General features: G+C 47.3%; 1 protein-coding gene across 8 annotated transcripts in view; it reads right to left on the reverse strand.

The window, feature by feature from the left end:
* FRMPD3 (FERM and PDZ domain containing 3) overlaps positions 1-23,691 on the reverse strand; it is a 155,099-nt gene that overhangs the window by 39,372 nt on the left and 92,036 nt on the right. For 5 of the 8 annotated variants that reach the window (XM_025193214.1, XM_025193213.1, XM_025193212.1 and 2 more), the window contains 9 exons: positions 22,760-22,864; positions 17,738-17,845; positions 16,682-16,813; positions 14,179-14,298; positions 13,565-13,701; positions 11,152-11,278; positions 10,183-10,272; positions 9,347-9,473; positions 8,506-8,573 (listed from right to left, as the gene is read on the reverse strand). In XM_025193214.1, the coding sequence (XP_025048999.1) occupies positions 8,506-8,573; positions 9,347-9,473; positions 10,183-10,272; positions 11,152-11,278; positions 13,565-13,701; positions 14,179-14,298; positions 16,682-16,813; positions 17,738-17,845; positions 22,760-22,864 (1,014 nt within the window). Of the gene's footprint in view, positions 1-8,066; positions 8,247-8,505; positions 8,574-9,346; positions 9,474-10,182; positions 10,273-11,151; positions 11,279-13,564; positions 13,702-14,178; positions 14,299-16,681; positions 16,814-17,737; positions 17,846-22,236; positions 22,352-22,759; positions 22,865-23,691 lie in introns of those variants that run through there. The other 3 variants (XM_025193219.1, XM_025193216.1, XM_025193217.1) reach the window with 3 other exon arrangements.

Genomic DNA, 23,691 nt, shown 5'->3' on the forward strand with positions numbered 1-23,691 from the left:
TGCAGCTTCCCACTGCAGCCACCGGGGACTGCCCAAATCATTGAAGCTCTCCAAATCTTTGCCAAAGATTTGGAGAGCTTTGAAGCAATCTGGACCTTTAAATTGGTCCCCTGATTCGATTTGGATTTGGAGATTCAGCCACCAAATCGGGCCAAATCTCCTCCGAATTGAATCACCACCCGAAGCTTTGCACAGCCCTAGTGATTATCCAGAGATTGTCACCCCATGCTGGTGGAATGTGATTGTAGCCAGTTAGGGGAATTCCTAGGGGGAAGAACATTATAACCCACCTAGATCTGATATATTTTTAAGACCTCATCCCAGCTACTACTAATCTGCAAAGCTCCTGTAGTTCTAAAGAGTGATATACATTTGATTCCAGGTCTGTGGAGGGGAAAGGACAGGCTTAGAACACAACACTGCAATGCTCTAAAATCACTGGGGAAATGGATTTAAATCACAGGGGAAATTGATTTATTTGCATCCTACTGTCTTAGTTAAAGAAGGGGGAGCTACAGTATAATAGAACAATTACAGAAAGAAGATTAGCATTTTAAGGTAATAACCTTTTCTTCCTCTTTTCTTAGCTTGTTTCATCCACTGCTGGCTGGTGTAGGATTAGCATGTCTTTTTCTGGGCCAGACACTGGCTTTGAAGTCTAGTGTCCTTAGGTTGGTAACAGTAAGATGGATAAAGCTATCTTTCCTAAGACACCTCAGCCTTAGGATGCCAATAGACCCTGGTCAGCCATAACAACAGGATATCCTTCCCCATTCCTCTGGGAAAGGAGACTGGGGGACCTTTTCAGTGACTTCAGACAATCATCTTGAAATTCACAAGAAGTGAAAATTCAGATATAAAACTACTGGGTTTGTACATGAGAACTGCTGTTTTCTCACAGCACTGAGATAGGCTGGATGGCAAGGGCCAGAAATAGGGTCTCCTACAGTAGAAAATGACACGACTTTATTCATAAAAACTATTTAAATCTGAGTAAACTGTCAGCCTGAGGGGGCTGCCTGCACCAAACAGGTCCTCTCGTGTCCATGTGCCTGGTTCAAATCCAGACCTAAGTCTAATGAGATGCTGTTTGGCAATTAGTTTCAAATTGTCTCAAATTAGTTTCTATTAGTTGAGTGTCAGTATTACAGTGACCACCCTTGTGGCCAGTCTCAGCTAAAGACTAACTGCATTATAGGGAAAGAATTATTCTCTCACCCATGGCAGTGGTACCAGGCCTAGTGTAAAGCACACTCTCAGAGGCAGTCTAGACTGCACATTCTCTCACTGAAGTGTTCTTGTGTTATTTTTATAGTGAGGGATTCTGTTAACCTGGTACCTTTAATGAGTGTGTGCACTTGTGCACACACACACACAAACACAGAATGAGGCTGCCTTGAATTCATCTGACAGCTGGAATCATGCTGCACTCCAGCATATTACAGCCTTTCAAATGTTAATAGCCAGCCAAAGAGAAACAGTCAATCACAGAATGCTGATCATCCTGTTATTAATGGATTAAGACTCTAATCTGCACATAAATACATGGGGCGTAGATGAAAGAAAATAGCAAAAGAGCTAATAGAAATGTATCCATTATATTATTTATGACGGAAATTAGGTATTCTTTTTTACATAGAAGGAAGGATAGATTTGCACCTACTAGAGTAACTAAATCAGAGATGCATAAGCTTTTGTAAGCAGCAGTTTAGTTCATCAGATGTTTTGTCATTATATAGGATGTATAACTGAAAGCTAGTGAGATGATGCTTATCAATAGAATGATGTGAATTCCATCCATGTGGAAAATGTTTGAAGATGTGAAGAGGTGATGGTACATACAGAAAGTACCGGCAAGCTGTAACTAGACAACAAAGAGTGTGGTGGTGATGTTCCTTCAGCATGAAAGATAAGGCCTGTTAGGCATTAGGACTGGGGGTACCAAGGGTACCAATCGGGGGGCTTAGGTGTCTCTATAGTAATGCTAGGAGCATGGGGAACAAGCAGGAGGAACTCACACTCCTGCTTGAAAACAAAGATTTTGACTTGGTTGGGTTAACAGAAACTTGGTGGGACCCTACCCACGATTGAGCAGTAGGCATTGAGGGCTATATGCTGTACAGACAAGATAAAGCACGGTGGGGGCATTGCTCTCTATGTTGAGGACTAATACACATCTTCAATAATCAAGATGGGATTGGAATAAGGGAAAATTGAGGTATTGTGGGTCAGAATACAAGGGGGTCGGGGTGAAAGGGACTTGGTAGTGGGGGTCTATTACATACAGCCACACCAGGAGGATGAGTTAGATCTGGAATTCTCAAGGCAGCTCTCAGGAGTGGTACACTCAAGGGACATGGTTGTCATGGGTGACCTAAACTACCCTGACATCTGCTGGGTGGAGCAATCAGTTAGATCTGCCTGTTCACGTAGGTTCCTAACCAGCATACAGGACCTTCACCTAATATAGGAGGTTTATGGTCCCACTAGTGTAAATGCCTTACTGGACTTAGTGCTTGCTACAGGGGATGACCTGGTGGGTGATCTGCAGATACAGGGTAACCTAGGGGATAGCGACCACCAATTGTTAGAATTCACTATCTGGCAAAAAGTTAGACTTCAGAAAGACTTCAGTGAGCTCAGGAGATTAGTAAGTGAGGCACTGAATGGCAAGAGCATTGGTGAACTGGGGGTCCAGGAAGGGTGGACGTTCCTCAAGGGAATGGTCCTTCAGGCACAAAAGGGAGTGCACATCCCAGTGCACATAAAGGGAGGCAAAAGAGCCAAGAAACCCTTTTGGCTGAACAGAAATCTAAGAGAGCTTATGGAGGAAAAAAGAGAGGCATACAGACTGTGGAAGCAGCAGGTAGCTACCAAGGAGGAGTATACCTGCTTGGCTCATACTTGCAGGGAATCAGTTAGAAAGGCCAAAGCAGAAATGGAACTCAGGCTGGCAACAAAAATAAAGACAACAAAAAGTCCTTCTTTAGGTACATAGGGAGCAAAAAGAAGGCGCATGGTAACACAGGACCCCTGCAGGACAGATTAAGGCAACTGGTAGTAGATAGGAGGGACAAAGTTGGGCTCCTAAATGAGTTCTTTGCCTCTGTATTCCTGAACATGGATAAAGACATATCTCCCAAAAGGGCTATAGACAGGCACAAGAGGGACTCCAGCCCACCAACAGTTAGCACTGATCTACTGAAGGGGCATTTGGAGGGTCTGGATGTGTTTAAGACAGCAGGCTCTGATGATCTTCATCCAAGGGCGCTGAAGGAATTGGCCAGTGTCATAGCAGAACCACTGGTGTGGTTGTTTGAGCACTCATGGAACTCAGGATGGGCCCTAGAGGACTGGAAAAGGACCAATGTGGTCCCTATTTTCAAGAAGGGGAGAAAAGATGATCCGGGTAACTATAGGCTGGTTAGCCTCACCTCTATTCTTGGGAAAACATTTGAAAAAATTATTAAGGATCACATTTGTGGGAGTCCAGTAGGAAAAATAACGCTGAAGGGCAACCACAATGGCTTCATAGCAGGTAGATGCTGCCTGACTAACCTTGTTTCCTTTTAGGACCAGGTCACAAAATGCTTAGATGCAGGAGTTGAGGTAGATGTCATCTACTTGAATTTTAAAAAGGCCTTTGATACAGTGTCACATCCCATTCTTACAAATAAATAAAGCGGTTATGATATAGATTATTACATGGTCAGGTGGGTGGAGAATTGGTTTATGGGGCGCGTCCAGAGGGTGGTGATGGATGGGTCATTTTCGACCTGGAAAAATGTGGGAAGTGGAGTTCCAGAAGGCTCAGTCCTTGGACCAGTGCTGTTCAGTATCTTCATCAGTGACTTGGATGAGGGCGTGGAAAGCACTGTGTCCAAATTCACAGACAACACTAAATTATGGGACAAAGTAAACACACTGGAGGGCAGGGAGTGGATTTAGGTGGATTTGGACAGATTGGGAAAGTGGGCAGAACAGAACAGGATGCAGTTTAACAAAGATAAGTGCAAAGTGCTACATCTAGGGAGAAAGAGTCACCAACACACCTATGGACTGGGAGGTGACTTTCTAAGCAGCACAGCAGCACAAAGGGATCTCAGAGTCATAGTTGACTCCAACATGAACATGAGTCATCAATGTAACAAAAGTGATAAGTAAAGCCAACCACACTCTTTCATGCATTACAAGATGCATCACGAACAGGTATAAGGAGGTGATTCTTCCCCTCTATGAGACATTGGTAAGACTGCAGCTGAAGTACTGCATCCAGTTCTGGGTACTGCACTTCAAGAGGGATGTGGATAACCTTGAGAGGATCCAGAGGAGGGCTACTCATATGGTTAAAGGCCTGCAGGTAAGATCCTATGAGGGACCTGAATCTCTTCAGCCTCCTCAAAAGAAGGCTGAGAGGGGATCTTGTGGTCATCTACAAATTCATTGGGGGGAGAGAGGGGGCAGCAAGGAATAAGGGATACTCTGTTTACCAGGGCATCCCTTGGGGTTACTAGGAACAATGGCCATTAACTAATGGAGAGCAGATTTACATTAGACATTAGGAAAAAATTATTTACAGTGAGGGTTGCCAACATCTGGTATGGCCTTCCAAGGGTGGTGGTGCTCTCCCCTACCTTGGACGTCTTTAAGAGGAGACTAAACAAGCGCCTAGCTGGGGTCATCTGACTCCAGCGCTCTTTCCTGCCCAGGGCAGGAGGTCAGACTCGATGATCTACTAAGGTCCCTTCCAACCCTAAAAATCTATGAAATCTATGATAAGGGGAAAAAGACAGGTGGTATTGCTACAGGCTGCCAGGACTGGAGAAGAGCAAGGACCAAACTCTGGTTTGACTCAGAGCTACAGGACACTGTATTTCTTGGATTCTTTTAACTATCCAGATACCTTCTGGACAACCAATGCAGTGAAACAGGCTTCACTAATGAGGATCCTATATAGAGAGAGGAGAGGAGAAGCAGAGCAGAGAAGTCATCCCAATCAACTTCTTTTCATAAGAGAGGATCAGAATGAATGAAAAGAAAGCTTTGAGTCAGTGACTAAGTAAGACTTGAATTCAGCAAAGTTGGCAAAGGGAACAGGGCAACAGTACAAGGGTATCCGACTTCAGGATGGCAGACACTGGGGAGTTATTAAATTAAGCTTGCAGGAGGAAGTATTAAGATCCACTAGTAGGGGAAGGGAGCTGGGGGTCCTAAACAAATCCCTCAAAATTACAACTCCAGAGACAACTCCTTTAAAATTAAGAATGCCAGGAAAGGGCTGAGTAGATATGGGAAGTTAAAAGAACCAGTCACATATGTAAAAATGTAGGGAAGAAAGTACACAGGAGTAAACAGACTTGGCTATTGCCTACAGGGAAAGGTTCAACATAACAAGAATGCAGAATGACTCAGTGCCAGAAAACTGAAAGGGCAAGAAGGGCTTTCATAAATATAGCACAGTGAAAGAAAATTCTTACGTGCATTGCAGAGGCAACCCAGATCAGAACCCTCTGTTGTGCTAGGTGCCACACCAGCCCTTAATGATAGATAAAGGGAGTCCTAAGAGTCCTTGAGTCATTGATAGTCAGTCAGTCAGTGTCTGCATAATTGCCAAGCCATGTGCAGTGGCCATGTGCAGTTCCTGTAGCCCACCACTGAAATTAGTCAGCAGGCAGTCACAGTCATTGATAAAACCAAGTGATGGAATATCCAGAAAATGAACACAGCTATATATCACCTTGGCTGGAAGATGAAGCCTGATGCAAAGCCATGGGAAGTATCTCCATAGACTTCAATGTCTGTTGGATCAGGCTGTACGGGAAAAAATTGCTGAAAACCTCTATAATCCCAGAAGATTGGAAGAAAGCAAATATAATATAAAACATCAGAAAAAAAGCAGAGAGATTCTAGAGGTCACATTTCCTAAGAGATCTCTCCTAAAATAATGGAGCAAATATGGAAGTGGAAAACAAAAAACAACTATTGGGGGCAGGCACAATAAGCAGTGCATATCTATATAGAACTATCTTGCTAGATCCACTGGATTGCCTTTGTGCTAGGTTTAAAAAATTAGTGGAGAAAGAGAAACTGTTTGGGTTTTAGGCTAATGTTTGATACAGTGTCTTACAAATTCTCACTGCTCAATGAATTCAAATTGCTTTTCTAGACTTCCTGTGTTTGTTAATGACCTAGAAGAGGGAATAAACAGCACACTAATAAACTCTAGAAATTCCCAGTTGGGATGTTTTATGAACACCACAATACATAGACCATTAATGCAACTAGGCCTGGAAGATTTAGAAACAGATAGAAAAACGACATGGGAAAATCAGTTGAAAATCCTTGGGTTACTGCATCTAGTGGGAATGGAATACTTTGAATCAGAGGTACTTGGCCGGGGAAGAATCCTAGAGAGCAAGCACACTGGAGGAACTTAAGAGTGTCAACAGATGGCATATTAGACCTCAACTTGTAATGCAATATAGCTATATATCACCTAAGCTGGAGGATCCAGCAATGCAATGCAATAGCAAGCCAGGGTAATGCAGATCTGGGTACTAACACATACACTTCATCCCACACAGCAGAGAGTTTATAATATCTCCCATATGCGGTGATTGCACACTGGAATGTCACTTTAATGCTGAGGGTCCTATGTAATGAGAGACAGGTTAAGAAAGGAGTTCAGAGAATGACTACAGGAATGATCAGGTGCCTGAGGGACTGACTGATGGGGAGAGATTAGAAGAGTTTAGTTAGAAAGGTGGGGTAACAGGTTACAGGTATCAGAAGGGGTTTGTATCAAGGTTTACTCTATACAGTACTGGGGGAATAACTAGGTATCACAGAAGGAGATGAAGGAAGGGAACACGCAGGCTGACTGTCAGCAGAACATTTTGCCAATGAGTTTTTAGCATTTGGTTCTGATAGCATGTCTACTGATGACTCCAAGACCCAGATGGGACACAACACTAGTAAATGAAACGGCATCCCTTGGTCGAGTGGGTCTCTTCCATGTTTGCCTTCTTGGAGCCCTGGAGATAATCTCTATTTGTGGTGCCAGGAACAACTGGAGAACCTGGTAAGACCAAGAGAGGTTGGTAGGCCTGGGAGATAACATTATCTCTCAAAACCCTGTCCTCTGAAAGACTTTCTTAGCAGGCACTGGTACTTATGAGAGTAAGGGACTGGTGTCAGAAATTAGAGCATGGTACAACGAGGGTAGTAGTTCTGGCATTTGCTTTGCCAATGTGCCTCCATCTGGATTACAGCAGCCCTGTTGCTCTAGTTGAACCTTCCCATGACTCTGCCAATGCTCTTCTGCTTTGACTGACATGTTTCTGTTCAAGGTTCATTTATTGGCAATACAAGCTTACAGGTAAGAAGTCAGGCCTCTTGGGTGTCTGTCAGAGGAGTTATATCACCTACCCAGATGTGCCATCTTTTCATTACTCTTTTTATAGTGACCAGACAGAATTCCTTGCCTCTCAAGTCTTGAGCCTCTATACAGCTCACTAAATCCACTTCAGTCAACTTGCAGCACTTCTTGTTATCCCTTGCCAGGCCCAAACATCCTGTTATAATTAATGCTGTTATTTATGGCTATTACAGTAGCACTTTGCAGACCCACCCATCAGAACTGCACTGAGCACGTACACATGCACCCAGTGCCTAAACTACAGAGCTTACAACCTGTGTAGACAAGGCAGACAAAAGGGAAGTGGGTGAAATGACTTGCCTGAGGTCAACCAACAGTTCAGCTTCAAAGCCAGGAACAGAGCCCAGTCCTCCGATTCCTCCCCTCACTACCTCTCTGACCTTGCATCCTAATCTGATACCTTTCAACACTGGGATGTTTTTCCCAAGCAGACAAGTGTCTAATAGATATTAAGGAGGAGACCAGCATGCATGTGTCTGCATTTGTGTCCTAGCACCTTTATGAATAGGCACTGACCCAGGGGTCCTGAGCTTTCTCTTTTAAAGCTCCAGAACCTCTCCATTAGTTCTTCTCCCATCTAAAGACCACAGAACTCTCTCTACCTGCCTCAAGAGGAGCCTGTGCCTACCTTGGCATCCAGGATGCTTGTCTCGACCCGCGCCACGCCCTGGTTCTCCCTGAACAGCTGGATCTTGCTGACCTTGCTGAACTCCGACAGCACTGTGGTGAGGTTGGTCTTGAGGTCAATGACATGGCTGATTCCATGACGGGGACCCACAAGGAGCGTAGTGGCTGGCTGCTTCTCATCCTAATAGCACGACCACCCCAACCGTATTGAAAAACAAAGACAGACAGATGTGAAAGAATACCATGTGGCTATATATGAAAAACTGCCTGCCCAGTCTCAGCTCATCTGACTCCTTGCACTGAACTGAGCTTGCACTGGAGATATTATTAACTCATGTAGCTGTATTCCTGGGTTGTGAGCTGCACTCAGGGGTCACAACGACAGAGCTGTATGCAAAGCTGTGTGTGAAGCCAATGCTGAGAACACAACTGGTGCTTACCAACGATTTAACTCCCTTTTCCGCAGTGCTGGGAACAGCACCATGGAACAGCATGCACGATGCCAAGGCTATTTAAAAATAAATGGCAGAATCAATTGTCAGCATGAAATATTCAGGCCTGTTGGTGCACTGGAGAAAAGTAAGAGTGTTATAAATCGAAGTTATTTTAAGTTACTTCTGTGAGGAGTAAGAGGCAGGAGGGAGGTATTTTACCAAATAATTAAGGGAAATACCAGGCTGATCTCTGACTACAAACAAAAATCACTACTGCCTTGGCTTTTGCAGCCATGACACATGGAGCTGAACTGGAAGGGAAAGAGCAAGCTCAGAGCTGGACAGACAAGCCCAGGAAGGGGATAATGATAACAATACCTTTACTACCACTACTGCATGTTTTGCATTTGCCTAGAAACTTGCCTCAGAGGAAGCCATAGTGTGTAATAGGCATTAACCCAGTTGGGCTCTCTCTTGGGAGTTGGTTCAATATCACTACCATCATTTTAAAATTCAGAAACTGAGGCATAGGGAGAATGATCTGTCCAAGGACACACACCAAATTAATGTCAGAGGCCAGAATGGTACCTAGGAGTTATGGTGCCCATTCATTGCTTGTGCAAGATTGTATGGTCCGTTTAATATATCGTGGGATGTTTTAATGACACACCGAGCTACTGGGGCAGGAGCTTTCCAAGTCTGTATGTTCATCTGAAGAAACAAGTAAAAGTAAATATTGGAGGACACCACACCAATGGGTAAAGCAGTGAAGCAGGGGGAAGCCATGAAACTGCAGACAATCCAGCCATGTGGCTAAAAGGAACAATGGCCAATGGGTGACACTTACAACAGAATGGAGACCCATGGGTGGAAGGTGGAGCAAGGGCCACTAGCAATGGTGATGAAGAGATGAACCAGGCAACTGGAAGCCTTTGCAGTCCTATGTTCTCATGTGTAGGTCGTTGGCCTTCATCCTGCCATGGACAAAATGAGGCAGTGTCGGTCAGTGTGATTTGGTGGGGATGCTGAGTGGGAAGACGGAGGAATGTCTCATTCTATGAGAGATTATCTCAAGGCAACAGGTTTCAAGAAGCTGCACAGCAATGGTCAGGCTGTAGTTACTAAGTAAGTATGGTGATTTTGAGGCCTGACAACCTATTCACTGCAGAAAGGGCAGCAGGAGGCTGCCAGTCATTTGTGGAGAGGGAGGGAGACATGAGGCCAGTAGAGGAACACCTGCCAGTGTTTTAGGAATGGAGATCTCTTGGGAAATGGAGATTCTCTAATGGAGCTCTGATTTAAGAGCACAGTGGAAGCTTGTTAATATTAACTGAGTAGAAGATCAAAGACACAACGGGTGAGATCCTCAGCTGATATAAGCAGAGCTCCACTGACTTCCAGAGACCAATTGAGGATCTGCTTATAATCAGCAGAGACACACTTATGAGCAAGTCTTGGGATGATGATCTCACTGGAGGTTCAGAGTAGTGCAAGGAACTGTGGAAGGAGTCATTCAGCCTTGTCACATGTTTGGTAATCATGGACGACTGTGCATATGTGTGTGTGTGCATATGTGTGTGAGGGCATGTCAAAAGCCAATGTTAGGTGCCCTTATAAGCCATGCAGGCCCACCCAAGGCACTGTGGATGGGCTACTTGTTAGCATGCATTGGAATTACCATACCAGTCCCACTGTGTTGAAGAGGACTCCTGCAAAGGTCGGAAGTTCATTCAAGATCCGCAGGTACTGGAGCTTTGCCTGGGTGGTTGACACCTGAGAAAACATGTCCCACTTAACACTACCAGCAGGATGACAAGGCAGCATAACACTGAGGAGGCTGGGAAAAGTGAAGGAGGGATCAAGAAGGGTCCTCTCTGGAATTTCAAGGAGTAAGGAGTCATTGGTGCCCAGCTTGTTGGGGCTAAGAACTGGCCACAGTGCTTCAAATGACTAATGGCATAGAGATGTCTCTAGGTGACATGGAGATAAATGCTTCACTGCCTTAACAGCTTAGTGAAGGCAGCTTCTGTGAGATATGGCTGCTTTATTTTGCAGTGATGCTGGGTTAACTCCTAAGGGTTTTGTAATTCAGCCAGCAGAACACCATTTAAAACTGCAGGTGCTTCTGTGTGCACCTCTTTTGGGATGACCTGAGTCCCTGGGGTCTGCAGTCCCCATGGGACCTTGTTTGTCTCGGGGGAACTCTAGCAGGTGCTGAGACTGGTCAGACAGGAGGTCACTTAGGAACAGCCTTTCGGGACACGGCCTGGACCTGACCTTGGATGTCCAGAAGCACAAAAGCAGAAAATCACCAAAAAGTGAAACTGACAGCCTATGTGACATTCTGGCCAGGTTTCAGGTTTGCTCTTTGTTTATCTGAATGGGTTGAGCCTCCCTGTGCTTGTGGCTGTGAAATCCAGATCGTCCCTTGCAAATAGATTCATATCAGAGAACAAGCTGCATGGCTGTATTCCCCGGGGATTTGCATTGCATTGTAATGGTCTTAAACACCAGTTTCGTAGAATCACGTGAACTGTTGCCTAGCTGTGCACAGTAATAGCAAGTGAAAGTGTAAGAGCCTCTGCTAGCTCATTACAGCTGCAGTGCTCCCCACCCAGGACCTGTGGTGGGATTGTGCTGGTTTCTGTTTACCTTGCTGCCACCAGGTGGCTGGTTCTGATGGGCTTTCAGCTGCTGTGAGAGAGATTTCCGAAGGCTCTTCTCCCTGATGAGCTGCAGAAGCGAGGGAGGCAGGAATGGTTCCAGGCCCCACTCCTTCCTGCAAGAAGAAGAGGCTCAACTATAGACAAGGAAAGGATAGCAACAGGAACTCAGTGGGGGAGAGGGAGATGATATAAAAGAGAGGATAGGAAGCTGAACAATGAATATGGCCAGGAACTGAGGGGACGAGCGTGTGTAGGTATGAACACGCCCCGTGGGATACTGGTGGAGTAGTTCTGAGGTAATGGGAAGCAGTGAAGTGCAGAGGGAATGAGAGCCTATCTGTAGGTCTCTGACCAGGACTGTCCTGCCAAATACAAAGATAGGGCCAAATTCAGCTTCAGTGTAAGTGGTTGTAACTCCTTGGAGGTCAGTAAAGTCTGACCTATAGCCGAGACCTGAATTTGAACCCTTGCTTCTCTTGATACTGCTTGTTTTTGAAGATACACCTATGTTTATAACAAGTGAACATCCCATCTTCACAAAGTGATTTTTGCTGCCAAAACCCAGAGGTACCCAGAGTCCCCTCCAGGCAAGCAGAGATCCATTCTTATTCCATGTAACTGCAGAGACAGAAGGGAGATCCTACTATGTCAATGTATATTATTTGTAGTCTGCGATTAGGTGCTTTATAAAAGGTGCCTGTCTAAAGGGAGGGGTCACAATTAAGCTTTCTATGAAGGCTGAAGGTTACGCCAAGGTGACCTGGAGCTCTGTGACTGTAGGGGGCTGGATTCCCATCGCTGAAGCCTTAGTCTATCAGGGGCTGACTGTTCACTGCATCTCCAGGCTCATATAGGACAGCACACATCCAGGAGAACACAGACCCAGTCTGTGGCCAAGATGATTCTGAAGTGCTTTGGAGACTAGACACATGTTCCCCCCTCACTCCACCAATGCAGTGTGGAGTCACTGCTCCTTATGCCATTTCACTGTCGTGCTTGGGTTGAAAAGACCCCTGCAAAGCTGTGGCATGCTGCATAGAACAGGGGTGGAAGAGCAGAACGTAGAAGCACTCTTGCCAACAGGAGGAGCCAAAGCCATTGCTAAGCATCTCCGGGGCACAACAGGTACAGTGAAAGAAGGTGCAGCTCCAAGAGAACATTCTCTTGAGCTTTACTGAAACTGCAGCTCCATGTCAGGAAGTGGTGGGCTTTCTCACTCTGGGGACCAAGCGAGCTGAGCAATCCAAAGCAGAGCTCCAACCCCCCACTTCCCTACAGCTAGCAGGAGAAAGGCTTTAGTGAATAGCATCAGGAATTGTTAATCAAGAGATCTTTGTTCTGCTGGCTCTGACACTGATTTATGTATGACCTTGAGCAGTTCCTTTACAAATGAGGAGACTGAGATGCAAAGAGGTGAAGAGGGGATAATGATACCTATTCAGCTGCCTTATAAGGAGGTGCAATGACAGAGGGGTTAAAACATCTTGCCATGGCTCCAGAAGTGTAAATTCAAGCTCTGCTCTTGACTTAGGCCAGGGCTGCCCTCAGTACCTGCTCATTCAGACAGTGGAGTCAGAGACAGCCTGATGTGATATACATCACATCTCTCCAGTGTGTGCCTTCCCACTTAGATCTGGGTGACACCTTGACCTGATCTACCTCATATGTCGGGCAGGGCAGGGCTGTGAAAATTAATTTGTTATTAATTACTGAGTCATCTGGGAGATTGAGGGAACTGGGGTAGGGGAAACACAAAACACTGTTACAATTCTGTCCTGGAATGATACGGCCCCATCAGTTCTCCTTATTTCTCATGCCGAGCTGAAAATCCAGCCCGGCTCCCTTGGAAAGGATCCCAGGCTCACAGCCAACAGCCCCACCAGCCTGGGATGAGCTTGGCATTGGCCAGGAAATTGGGCCCCTGCTGGGCTTTGGCAGTTTGGATAGCTATTTTGCATATGTCCTGCTATGCCAGGCAGGGGTGCCCTCAAGCCTGCCACGCTTTTCCAGCTAGGCAGCCTCTTCTGTTGGAAGCAGTGCAGCCACATTTGTGCAGTGCTCCAAGTAGGCTGGCTGACTGGTGCTGTCACTTAGAAGTTCTGTACAAATACCGCTGCACCACTCTGGTTTGGAAGGCAGCCAGTGCAGAACAGTGCATGTGCCTGGGGTGCTGCTGCCTGGCACAGTGATTTTTCCATGCAGATATCACCACTGCAGTCAAAAGGGGCTGTCTGGCTTCTGCCTGTCTTGGGCCTGAATTCCAGCTGCACTCCAATTCTCCTCATTATGAAGCATTCACTTGCAGCACCCCACTTCCCCACACTGAGGGACAAGCATTGACCAGGCTTACAGGAAACAATACTGTGAAGGGCAGAGGGTAGCAGGAGAGTGGGACTCACTCCACATTTTTGAGGGACACCTTCTGGCTGGGCCGGGTGGCAGCAACGGTGATGTAGATGTGGAGGGCAGCCAAACCCAGCAGCATCTCTGGTTTGGGGTCCATCCCAAAGCGCTCTCTGATCACGTCATTGCGGCTCTGGGTAAGAGAGGAGAGTGCTCAGAACCAGACTGGGGCTTGCCCTGGGGAGGAGGAGCTTCATAAAAGCAATGCCAGAATAGTCACATCCTTGCCTTAGGAGAGTGTACCAAGCTGCTAGGCACCGGCCTGCTGCTTCCCTGAGAGCCATGGACTGGCTGGCATCTCCTTCCACCATCTGCCACCTTGACAGATCTGCCAGCCTTCACCATATCTGACATCTCCATCAAACGCGAGGTGGAATGTGGTGTTACTGACAGCCCTGAACAGGTTTACTGCAGGCAGGAAGCTCACAGTACGAGAGCCCTGACCAGCCCTGGGAGGGCACTGCAAAGCCTGCTGGATAATGCCGAGACTGAAACATCCCTCAAAACAAAAGTGAGGCTGTCTGTATTGGCCACGGGCCTCTCTTGGGCTCTCCTTTCCCATCATTTAGCCCAGTATTCCTCACTGTGATGCAGGCAGCCAAGCCCCTACCTGGATGTACAGATACTCAAATGCTGCTGGGTCTCGACGTAGCAGTTCCACTGGGTCCTTGGGGAAGAAGCTCACACGGAAGAGGCATCTCATGCCCTGATAGTGGGTCCTCTGCACCACCTGTCCGGGAGCAGGAGTGACAGCTGGTGAGGCAGGAAGCAGGAGGAGCTGCTATACAGCAGCAGACACATGAATAGTCCTTGATCCTACCTATACTATGCTCTACATGTTATGCTCTGTCCATCCCCGCACAATGGACCTACCCAGGAAATAGAAATCAGCCTGAACTAAAACCCAAGGCTAGAACTGAACTTCATAGGTCAGCCACTCCAAGAAGGCAGGTGCTGCCTAGCTGAGGGGAGTTCAAGGCTGTTCCTGCAAAAGATCTTTGGGCCGCAGAAAAAGTAGAAAAATGATGGGTTCAGTTGTGTAGGCACATAGGGACTCGCATAATAACAAAACCGAGCAGGAAGTCATGGTACCAGGGACAAGATATGTTAGACCCATAGACTGATAGGCAGTCATCATGGACAAGTGAGGAACTGATACTTGCCCCTCCTGCTACCTGACTATATCCAAACATCAGGCAGTATGAGGTCAGCCATCAAGGATTTGTGTCTGCAGACCTGGAGGCCACCTGGGGATGTGTTTCTTCATTCAAGACATTAACCCCTAATTTTCTCCACTTGTGTGATGTTCCTGATGGAGCTCAAGGATCCCCTGTTACATGCAGCTGGTGCTTGTACAGGTGCATACAGATGGAAGGGGCTATATACAGATGGAAGGGGTACATTACTCTGGCTCTCACTAATACCCCTCCTACCAGCCCACCCATTTTTGCTACAGAGAAGCTGTCAGTTCCACATCTCCTGTGGATAAGGGAAGCACAATAGAGAAATAAAAGGTATGTCTTCCCTGTCACCTGGCTAAGGACACTGAGGGTACTGACAGATGTGCAGCTCCCTGGTCTAACTCATGGTGCTTTACAGAAAGTGCCATGAATTAGACCGACCCTCCTGTTCCAACATATGTTCATTGTTGGATTGGGAGGGTGGGTGGCTGAGTTCTACTTTGGAGCTGATCTGGGGAGAGGCTGCACATCTGCAGCATCTGTCCCTTAGCCCTGCCGCCTCTCTAAGCTCCTGTGCTCTCTCAGGATTGGAGGGGGAGAAGACAGGGGAGTGAGCCCCATTCTGGGGTTTCCCCAGCCTGTTCTGGAGTGGGGGGAGCAGGTGGACTGGAGTCCCCCCACAAGGTGTGTGTGTGTGTGGGGGGGGGGCTCCAATCTACCCACGCCAGCCTCGAATGGTGGCTGTGCAACCCCCAGACCAAACTCACTCCACTCCCTTCTTCCCCTCCCATTCTGAAAATAGCACCCAGAGCAGGCCTAGGCTGTGTCAACCCAGCCCTGCTTCCCGCACATGCTGACACTTTAATGTCAGCTCTGCTTTGAAGCACCTTCGTCTGAGTCTGCATGTAATGACAGTTCAGATTGCCACACGACTGGGTGTTTTTAAGGTGCTTTGCAGCTGTGCACTTTTGTCAGTGCATGGCTGTACAGTGCTTTCAGTGGTTGATCACGTGACAAACCATCACGTCTGTCAGCGTACATGTTCCAGCCCCTCAGTCCACATAGCGGAGATCAGGAAAAGCAAGCTGAGCCTCCCACACAGCTAGGCAGACCCTGAGGCCACTCAATCATGTCCTTTCGCATTCTTTACTGGTTCTAGTACCTAATGAAATGCCAACGGGAACCCAGTGTCTATGGAGAGGGATGGATCCAGGGGAAGTGTGGTGGTGCAGTCACATCCCCCTTCTTCAAGCACTCAGTTCTCAGCCTGCATGCACAGTGAGCTCATTACTCCCATTACACCCCATTTTACAGCACCCTGGAGCTGCTACTGGCTGCCACATGCCACTGGAAGTCCTTCTCCATCCCAGCTATCAGCTGTTGGTTACAGCAGTGGAAAAGGTTAAATCTTTTTTGCCTCAGAAAGCAAAGCTGCTAAGGAAACTGAATTCCCTTTGCTCCTAGGGTTGGTGGGAGCACAGGACACCTAAAATGGGGCTGAAGCCTGCTGGGAGAGAAATGGGACCATGACCAGGCTGGACAGACTGCCTTGCTCTTTTGCTGCAGCAGGAGCTCATCTCTTGTGAGCAGGCTGAATATATGCCACTCCTCTGTGCTGCACTTGTGCTACTCAAGCTAATGCTTGGCAGCTGGAACCAGAGCTGCTGGTTTTATCCCCTGACCTTGGACAGTGGTTGTATCCCAGCTCTCCCAGAGCATGCCAGGGATGTTAATTAACACTGACCTCCTCACAGAGACATGGAGCTAAGCCAAGTACCACCAGGTGGGTCCAGACTAGCCCAGAGGTCCCTCCTCCAAGGTGGCCAGTCTCCCTCTCCACCTCTCCCAGCAGATACCATCATACCAGCAGCTGTAAATGAAAGACAGAACCTGGTGGTTCAGGCCCCCCAGAGAGAGAGCTCAGAAGCTTACATGAGCCAGGGGCTGCTTGTCCTGAAGGAGAAGGAACTTGTGGCTCTGCTCTGGGCTGGAGTACTCCAGGACGAGGGCAAAATGCTCAATGTGTCTCAAGGAGAGGCGGTCCTGTAGTGTCACCATCACATCCTGGGAATACAATGCAGAGACATAGGGAGGGTCACAGAGACCTCAGGAAGTCTTGCCTGAGTGACTGTGTGAGGCTGCATGAGCTGCTACTCCAAGTACAACAGGACTCAGTTATTATGCAGCCCAGTTTCACCATGGACCTGGGTTAGTGTCTACAGTGGGGACTCTACCCTCACACCTAAACCAAGAGCTAGCAGTTACACAGGCCCTGGCCAGGCAATGCCAACACAGTACTAAGCATCTACTGCAGGGGACTCTTCAGTGTAAAGGCAGGTAAGAGGGATCCTCCCTTGAGCAGCAGTGGAGCAGCAATCCCTTATCATGTCAGGTGATTGGTTCTTGCACCATTCAGTCCATGCTGCATTCTAGGGGTTAAACCCATAGTATTGTATAGACAGGAATCTTGCAGCATGTCACTGACTGTTACAGCAGAAGGAAGGGGTATAGATTCACAGTCAGACTGCACTGGGAATTAGAAGAGCATCTCGTTATTGTTAATGGGATTTATGGGCTTAATAATAATTCATCTACCACACTGTAAACCTACCATCTTCCCTCCCAGGCCATCTGTGTAAAAGAAACCTACACCACTGTTCCAGGAAGCTATATGCAGTGCCAGAACATACTAGAGCACACTGAGGGCTCCCTGTTCATAGTTCCACAAAATCATATCTCCTGTTACCTGCAGCAGATTCAGGTGTAATGCAAGAAAGGAAGACGGGGCCACTGAGAAAGAGCATACTATTGTCCTCTCCAGGTGCAAACGCAGCACGCAAGGAGGGAGTGGCACTATTCTCTGGTACCAGTGTATACAGCCAATTGCTGCCACCAGGCAGCAGGGGACTGGGAAACGGAATGAGCCAACGAGAGAAGGGAAGCACAGAAAACAAAGAAGGGCCTGTGTGATTCCAGCTGGGTTCCCACCTTGACGGTTGTCCGGCCATCAAATGTGAATGACTTGATCTGCCCGTTCTCCAGGAAAACCTTCAAAACGTTGGGGATGAGGAGGAGAGCTTCTTTCTTCAACATGTCCTGGCAAACAAGTCCCATGAGAAGAGAGGATCCCAAGGGGGCATGGAATCAGGAAAGTGGGGGAAGGGCGGGGGGAGGTCCACAGGAAGGAAAAGGGGGTGTTGGAAGCAAGTATATGGGTGAGAGGTGACAAGGGAAAAGGGAGCATGAGGGAGGAAGCCCAAAGAATGAGAGACATGGGAGATGGTGGGGGAATGGAGGGGGGAAGAGGGAAAGATAGGAGGAGGGAGGGGAAGAAAGAGAGAGAGAGAGAGAGAGAGGATGAACATAATTGATGTACCGGTTTCTACAGCCTCTGATTCTCTAGAATTATGCAACAAGAAAAAGCACATTTCCCTTGAAAACTAGCATCTCTACTGAGAAATTTGAATGCACAAAGGCTGATAAATTCAAAGCTGCCTGGTGGATTCACATTCCCAGTTCCTATTAATTGTAATAGAAACTGGGTATCCTATTCACTTAGGCATCTTTGAAGATCCCACCCAAAATTCTTAGATCTTTTCTTGCTATTATCCCAGACTGGGGGCTGGGGCTACAGTCAAAGGAACTCCTTCCCAAGGCTTCCCTTTGAAGATTCGGCACAGCACCCAGCCTTTCTCAAGGCCACAGGAACCCCTCTGCTAACCTGCACGTGTTGTACAAGGAGCTCAGCAAACAACGCTTGCATCATGATGAGCAACGTTTGAATCAGATAATTACTTAATTGATTTTGCTTAAAAATAGAATTTGCTAGAAGCACTTTAAGATTTATTTTTACTACTTCTGCTTAATAAAATCCTGGTGCAATTAAGAGATAATGTCACTGGGATGGAATGTTATTGCAGGGTAATAGCCTCCTGATGCTACGCAGAAATGCCAAGGCAAAATCTGCCCTGTTCATGGCTTCAGTTTCAAAACCCTTTGTATTGGGCATTAAGCCACGTAACTCTCACTTAAAAGTCAACTGGCATCACTCAGCTGAGACCCTGTGCAGTGCTCTAAAAACACCCTGCCCCCAGTCAGAGCAAGAGATGCTGATCTGCTGGAAACCTTCTCTTCTAAGATACCAAATGACTGATCAAAGTTAAAGGATTCTGTCTGATGGGTGCTGCTGCAAGATAGTGATGGAGGTTCACTGTATCATCACAGTCTTGCCACTGTCTGACTAGCTCAGGAGACAGCCCTGCTGTGTGCTTCAGTCACTCAGAGACAGGCTTCTCTGGAGAACCAGAGCTCCCTTCTAAACAGGACTGCCAGGAAATGGCTTTCCTTTTCCATGAGAATTTTTGAGATTTCAATATTTTTCCCCATCCAGAAACAGGAAGCACGTCAAAATTTCAAAAATGTCTGTAAACCAATAATCAGCCACGCAGAACATTTTGCTTAAACAGTTTTGAAATGTTTCCTTCAAATTTCAGACTTTTTCTTTAAAAGACTATTATTTTAGTTTAACTTAAGTAACATTTCATAATGAAAATCTTGAGCAGGAAAACATTTTTCATTAAAAACATTGAGCTGAAATATTTTTATTGCTCTAAACTTTAAAAAAAAAAAAATATATATATATACTTTTCAAACTAGGAGATTCCCTGACCTTCCTTGTAAAGAATTCTGACTTTGATGGAATGAGACTTTTTGATAAATAAATTTCATAAGATAATTACGGGCAAACATGACTTTTTAAGTTTTGAATCCTCAGCAGAGGAAACTAACTGAAGATGTTAAGGTGAGCAACAAAGGGGAAGGAGATTGGGTTTATGTGCTTTTGATTCTTTATGAAGAAGTTTAAAGCTCCAAGTCCTTTACATTAGACTAGACTAGACTAGACTAGACTAGAAGTCAGACCTTTTCTGCTTCGTTATCACTGGAGATAACTGGGGCTACCCAAGAAATGAAATAGGACTGGGAGGGCACTTGGCAGGTTTAAATCTATTTTTAGAACCTGTTTAACTCAGATGCTTGCTAAACTGCTGACAGAAAGGATTTCAGTTTAAAACCCAGCATCTGCTGGTTCTTCAACAAAGGGCAGACAAGGTTCCAATTCATACCAGAGACTTCAAAGGAGTTCTGCATCTGAACCAAGCAAAACCAGTCGCAACACTTATATATCCATGGAGCTGTCCAGCTTCTCAATGGGTGGGGAACCATGTGCCCTTCGAACCACATTAGCTGGGGTAACAACTGGGGGCTGGGAGCCCTGGGGGATACATAATGCCCCTGCTGTCCTGTCTGATCCAGTGCTGCACTACTGCATCTATTTCCGCCCTGTGGACTGCATGCAGGGTGCCTCCCCATTACACCCCCTGCTGCTGCTCCCCACAATCTGCATTGTACTCTGTGGCCCCATACCTCCCTGCTGCTTTGGCTACCTCCACTTACCCTTAGCTCCCTGGCTGAAAGCTTCTCCACTGCACTGTGCTGCTCAGGCACCCTGGGGCAGGGGCAGGAAGAAGTCTGGGAGCAGCGGGCAGGTGGGAGCCCAGGGCCACAATTTAACCTCATGGGCCACCAATTGGGCAGCCCTGATCCAGGATATAATCAACAAACCCTGGACAGCTCTTGTACGCACTAACATCATCCATTCAAGTCTTCTAACCACAAAATAAACACTAAGTTTATACAGACAGTGGCCCATATAAACGTAACACAACCTCCACCAGTAGTGTAACTAGGGATGAGTGACTGAGACAATAGCCCTGGAGGCCAAATTTGAAGGGGTGCAGGAATATCAATGGTTGCTGGCCTGGACAGTGACTGCTGCTACCATTCCAGATGCTACAGTCACCAAGGGCAAGAAACTGCTTGTGATGCCTCTGGCTTCCACCTGACAGCTGGAGAAGGAAGGAGTGCTCTAAGATTGCTCCTCTCCTGGGTGTTGGTATCCACTCTTCATCTTTTCACTTGGGCTGTGCAGTCCATGGCTGAGCAGGCTGCTAGTGCATGATACTTTTAGTCCATGTGCTTGGTGTTTCTCAAGAAGTAATAAGCAGGTGCCCTGGGATCTCACTGGATGGTGCCATTTCTGCATGTCCCACTAAGCTGCACTTCATATTGAAGGGCAGGGATACACTCTGATGTTCAGCAGTCAATACGTGCAGCATGGAGTGATATATCTGCAACTTTAATGTGTCACATGTGGACACGTGCAGGGCCTGGCATCTGTGCTATGTGCTGCTTTCCAGACAAAGCCCTCAACTACCCAGTGGCCATTTCTGCCCTACAGCACCCGGCCTCCAATGCCACACTTGGATCTGCCCAAGTTCCTAAATAGATAGGGTGCCTATACCATTACCTGTAGCCTGAGTCACTCATGAGCTCAGCTCTCATGGAAATCATACATGTCTTGGCTTGGTTAGGCCCTGGGCCTGCCAAGGTCCTGGCACAGATGCACCACACAGATTTTCCCTTATCTAGGAGAGGCCTGGGTAAGCCCCCTCTGCAAGTCCTAAATCCCCTCATTTCATCCAACAATCCCACTTACCTAAGAATCGCAGAGATCATGGGTGACTGGTGCTTCCTGAGTCTGGGGGGGCACCAGTGGCCAACCAGCAGAAGGTCCCCCAGCAGCCCATTGCTGACCCTGGAAGCATCAGCGCTGCTTCTCTTGGTGCCCCCCCACCCTGACCAGTGCCAATCTGAGGCGGGTACTGGCCGGAGTTTGTCTCGGCACCCCCAGTCCCTGGATGGCAGGGCCAATATCAGGGGGGGCACATGTCCCTTGTGCCTCCCCTATGCATCACCTATGGCAGAGATGCCTAGCCCTTCTCACATGCAGGCAGGATCCCACAGCTTTTGTCATTAGCAGAGTTTCTTAGGCAACAGCAGCTGCATGGTTATTCAACGAGTCACGATGAACAGACATAACATAAAACCACTCACAGCGGATAACATTATACAAGGACATGGCTGCTGCCGCCAGTACTATTAGCAGCTCTGCTGTCAAGGGAAAACACCTAACCAAAAGCCGAGTCAGAGCATCCTGCTGGAAGGCTGCTTGATCCAGACTCCAGCAGGCTATGACACAGGTGGGGAAGTCTCCACCAGGCTGTTGAGATCCACCACGTGGGCCAACAGCAAGTACATCTGTCCTGGTCAGAACTGACTTGAGGCAAACAGAGAGTGTAGCACAGCCCAGCCAGGGCTTTGGAAAATACCATCACCCTATGAAATACACTGGACAGTAGCACAGAAGTCTGAGTATGGATACAGTAGGCTCCCACAGGCCTGTTCCTCTCAGCAGATGGGCAGCTGTTTCTATTACCTCAAGCCTTCAGGAGGCCCTTGTTGTGATACCAAGCAGTGTACACTCCAGGAGTCTCACCTGGAGCTGGTAGTGACTATGGGTGGTGTTCTGTGTACCCGACATTCCTAGAGGTATTCTATCACATCATAGACACCTCAGTTTTACTCACATTCCTGATTCACCCAACAGTCCCTTCTCACATATCTGCAAGTCAATCTCAGTCTGTCCTTCAGTGCTATGGAGATCGACACAGCAGCTCTAGTTTCTCCCTTACAGAAGGAGGTCTGAAACATAGAGGTATCTTATGTTTGAATTACTGAGGGATGTTGTGTATCACGTGACAGCCTTATGACCCACACACAGAAGTCCTTTTGCCATGCTACTTTCCTTATACTGAAATACCCTTGAACCACACTGCAGCCTTTTTAGGTGGTCTAACAGAATTCCCTGGATGTGAGCACTTCCTTCCTCCAGGGACCCTGAGATAGATTGGCAGAGATCATTTATGCATTACCCCAGAAACTTCCACAAGGATGGCAGAACACCCCCACCTCCACACACTTTCTGCACCAGTCTAGCAAGACCTGCTCAGAGGGGGAGCAGGGTGACAGCAGAAATGGCAGAACACCAAGAGGGCTCTTGTGTACTCATCCAGGGAGTCACAATGGAAGGAAGAGAGCAAGAGAACTTACTGGGTCTGTCTCACCAACTGTCACCTGTTCGGAAAATCGGACCTTCACGGGGTTGGACCTCAGTTTTGCCTTCTTGGCTGCACTGATGAAAGCAGATTTGGGGGACTGAAAAGAAAACAAATGGAACATTACAATAGCTGGAACTTGGGGAAAGAAGAGGGAGAGGATGACTTTTTTTGGAGACAAGTCAAGAGGGAAGAATGGGAGGCACAAGAGAAGTGTGGATAATTAGGCAAACCAACTCAGACATTCATGACTTCACATGCCCTGATGGAATGAAGGGCCCAGTGGGTTGCCCTAAATTACCACCACATGGAAGAATATGCATGGTGCTGGCAGCAGAGGTTCACACATTCACCAGGATAAGAAATCAGAGTCACAGAGTTCATCTTAGGTAGGAGTGCGTGGGGAAAGGGAAGGATCTGCACACGTCTGTCTGAATCAAAGCTTGCCTTGTGCTCTTAGATAGTTTCATAGTAGCTAGGGTCAGAAGGGACCTGAACCAATCATCTAGCCTGACCCCTGCCACAGGCAGGAATGAATGCTGGATTCACAAGACCCCAAACAGGTGACCATCCAACCTCCTCTTGAATTTGCCCAAGGTAGGGGCAAGGACCACTTCCCTGGGAAGTTGGTTCCAGATTTTGGCCACCCAAACTGTAAAATATTGCCTTCTGATCTCTAACCTAAACCTATTCTCCATCAGCTTATTACCATTGTTCCTTGTCACCAAGGTGGTGCTGGGGAGAAAATAGCTTCTACCTATTTGCTGTTGATCTCCCCTGATGAGTTTGTAGGCAGCCACCAGGTCCCCCCTCAGCCTCCTCTTGCTGAGGCTGAACAGGTTCAGGTCCCTCAGTCTCTCCTCATAGGGCCTGTCCTGCTGCCCTCTCACCAAGTGGGTGGCCCTCCTCTGAACCCTCTCCAGGCTG

This window comes from Alligator sinensis, unplaced genomic scaffold, assembly GCF_000455745.1.
Source record: "Alligator sinensis unplaced genomic scaffold, ASM45574v1 scaffold387_3, whole genome shotgun sequence".
NCBI classification, from domain to species: domain Eukaryota; kingdom Metazoa; phylum Chordata; order Crocodylia; family Alligatoridae; genus Alligator; species Alligator sinensis.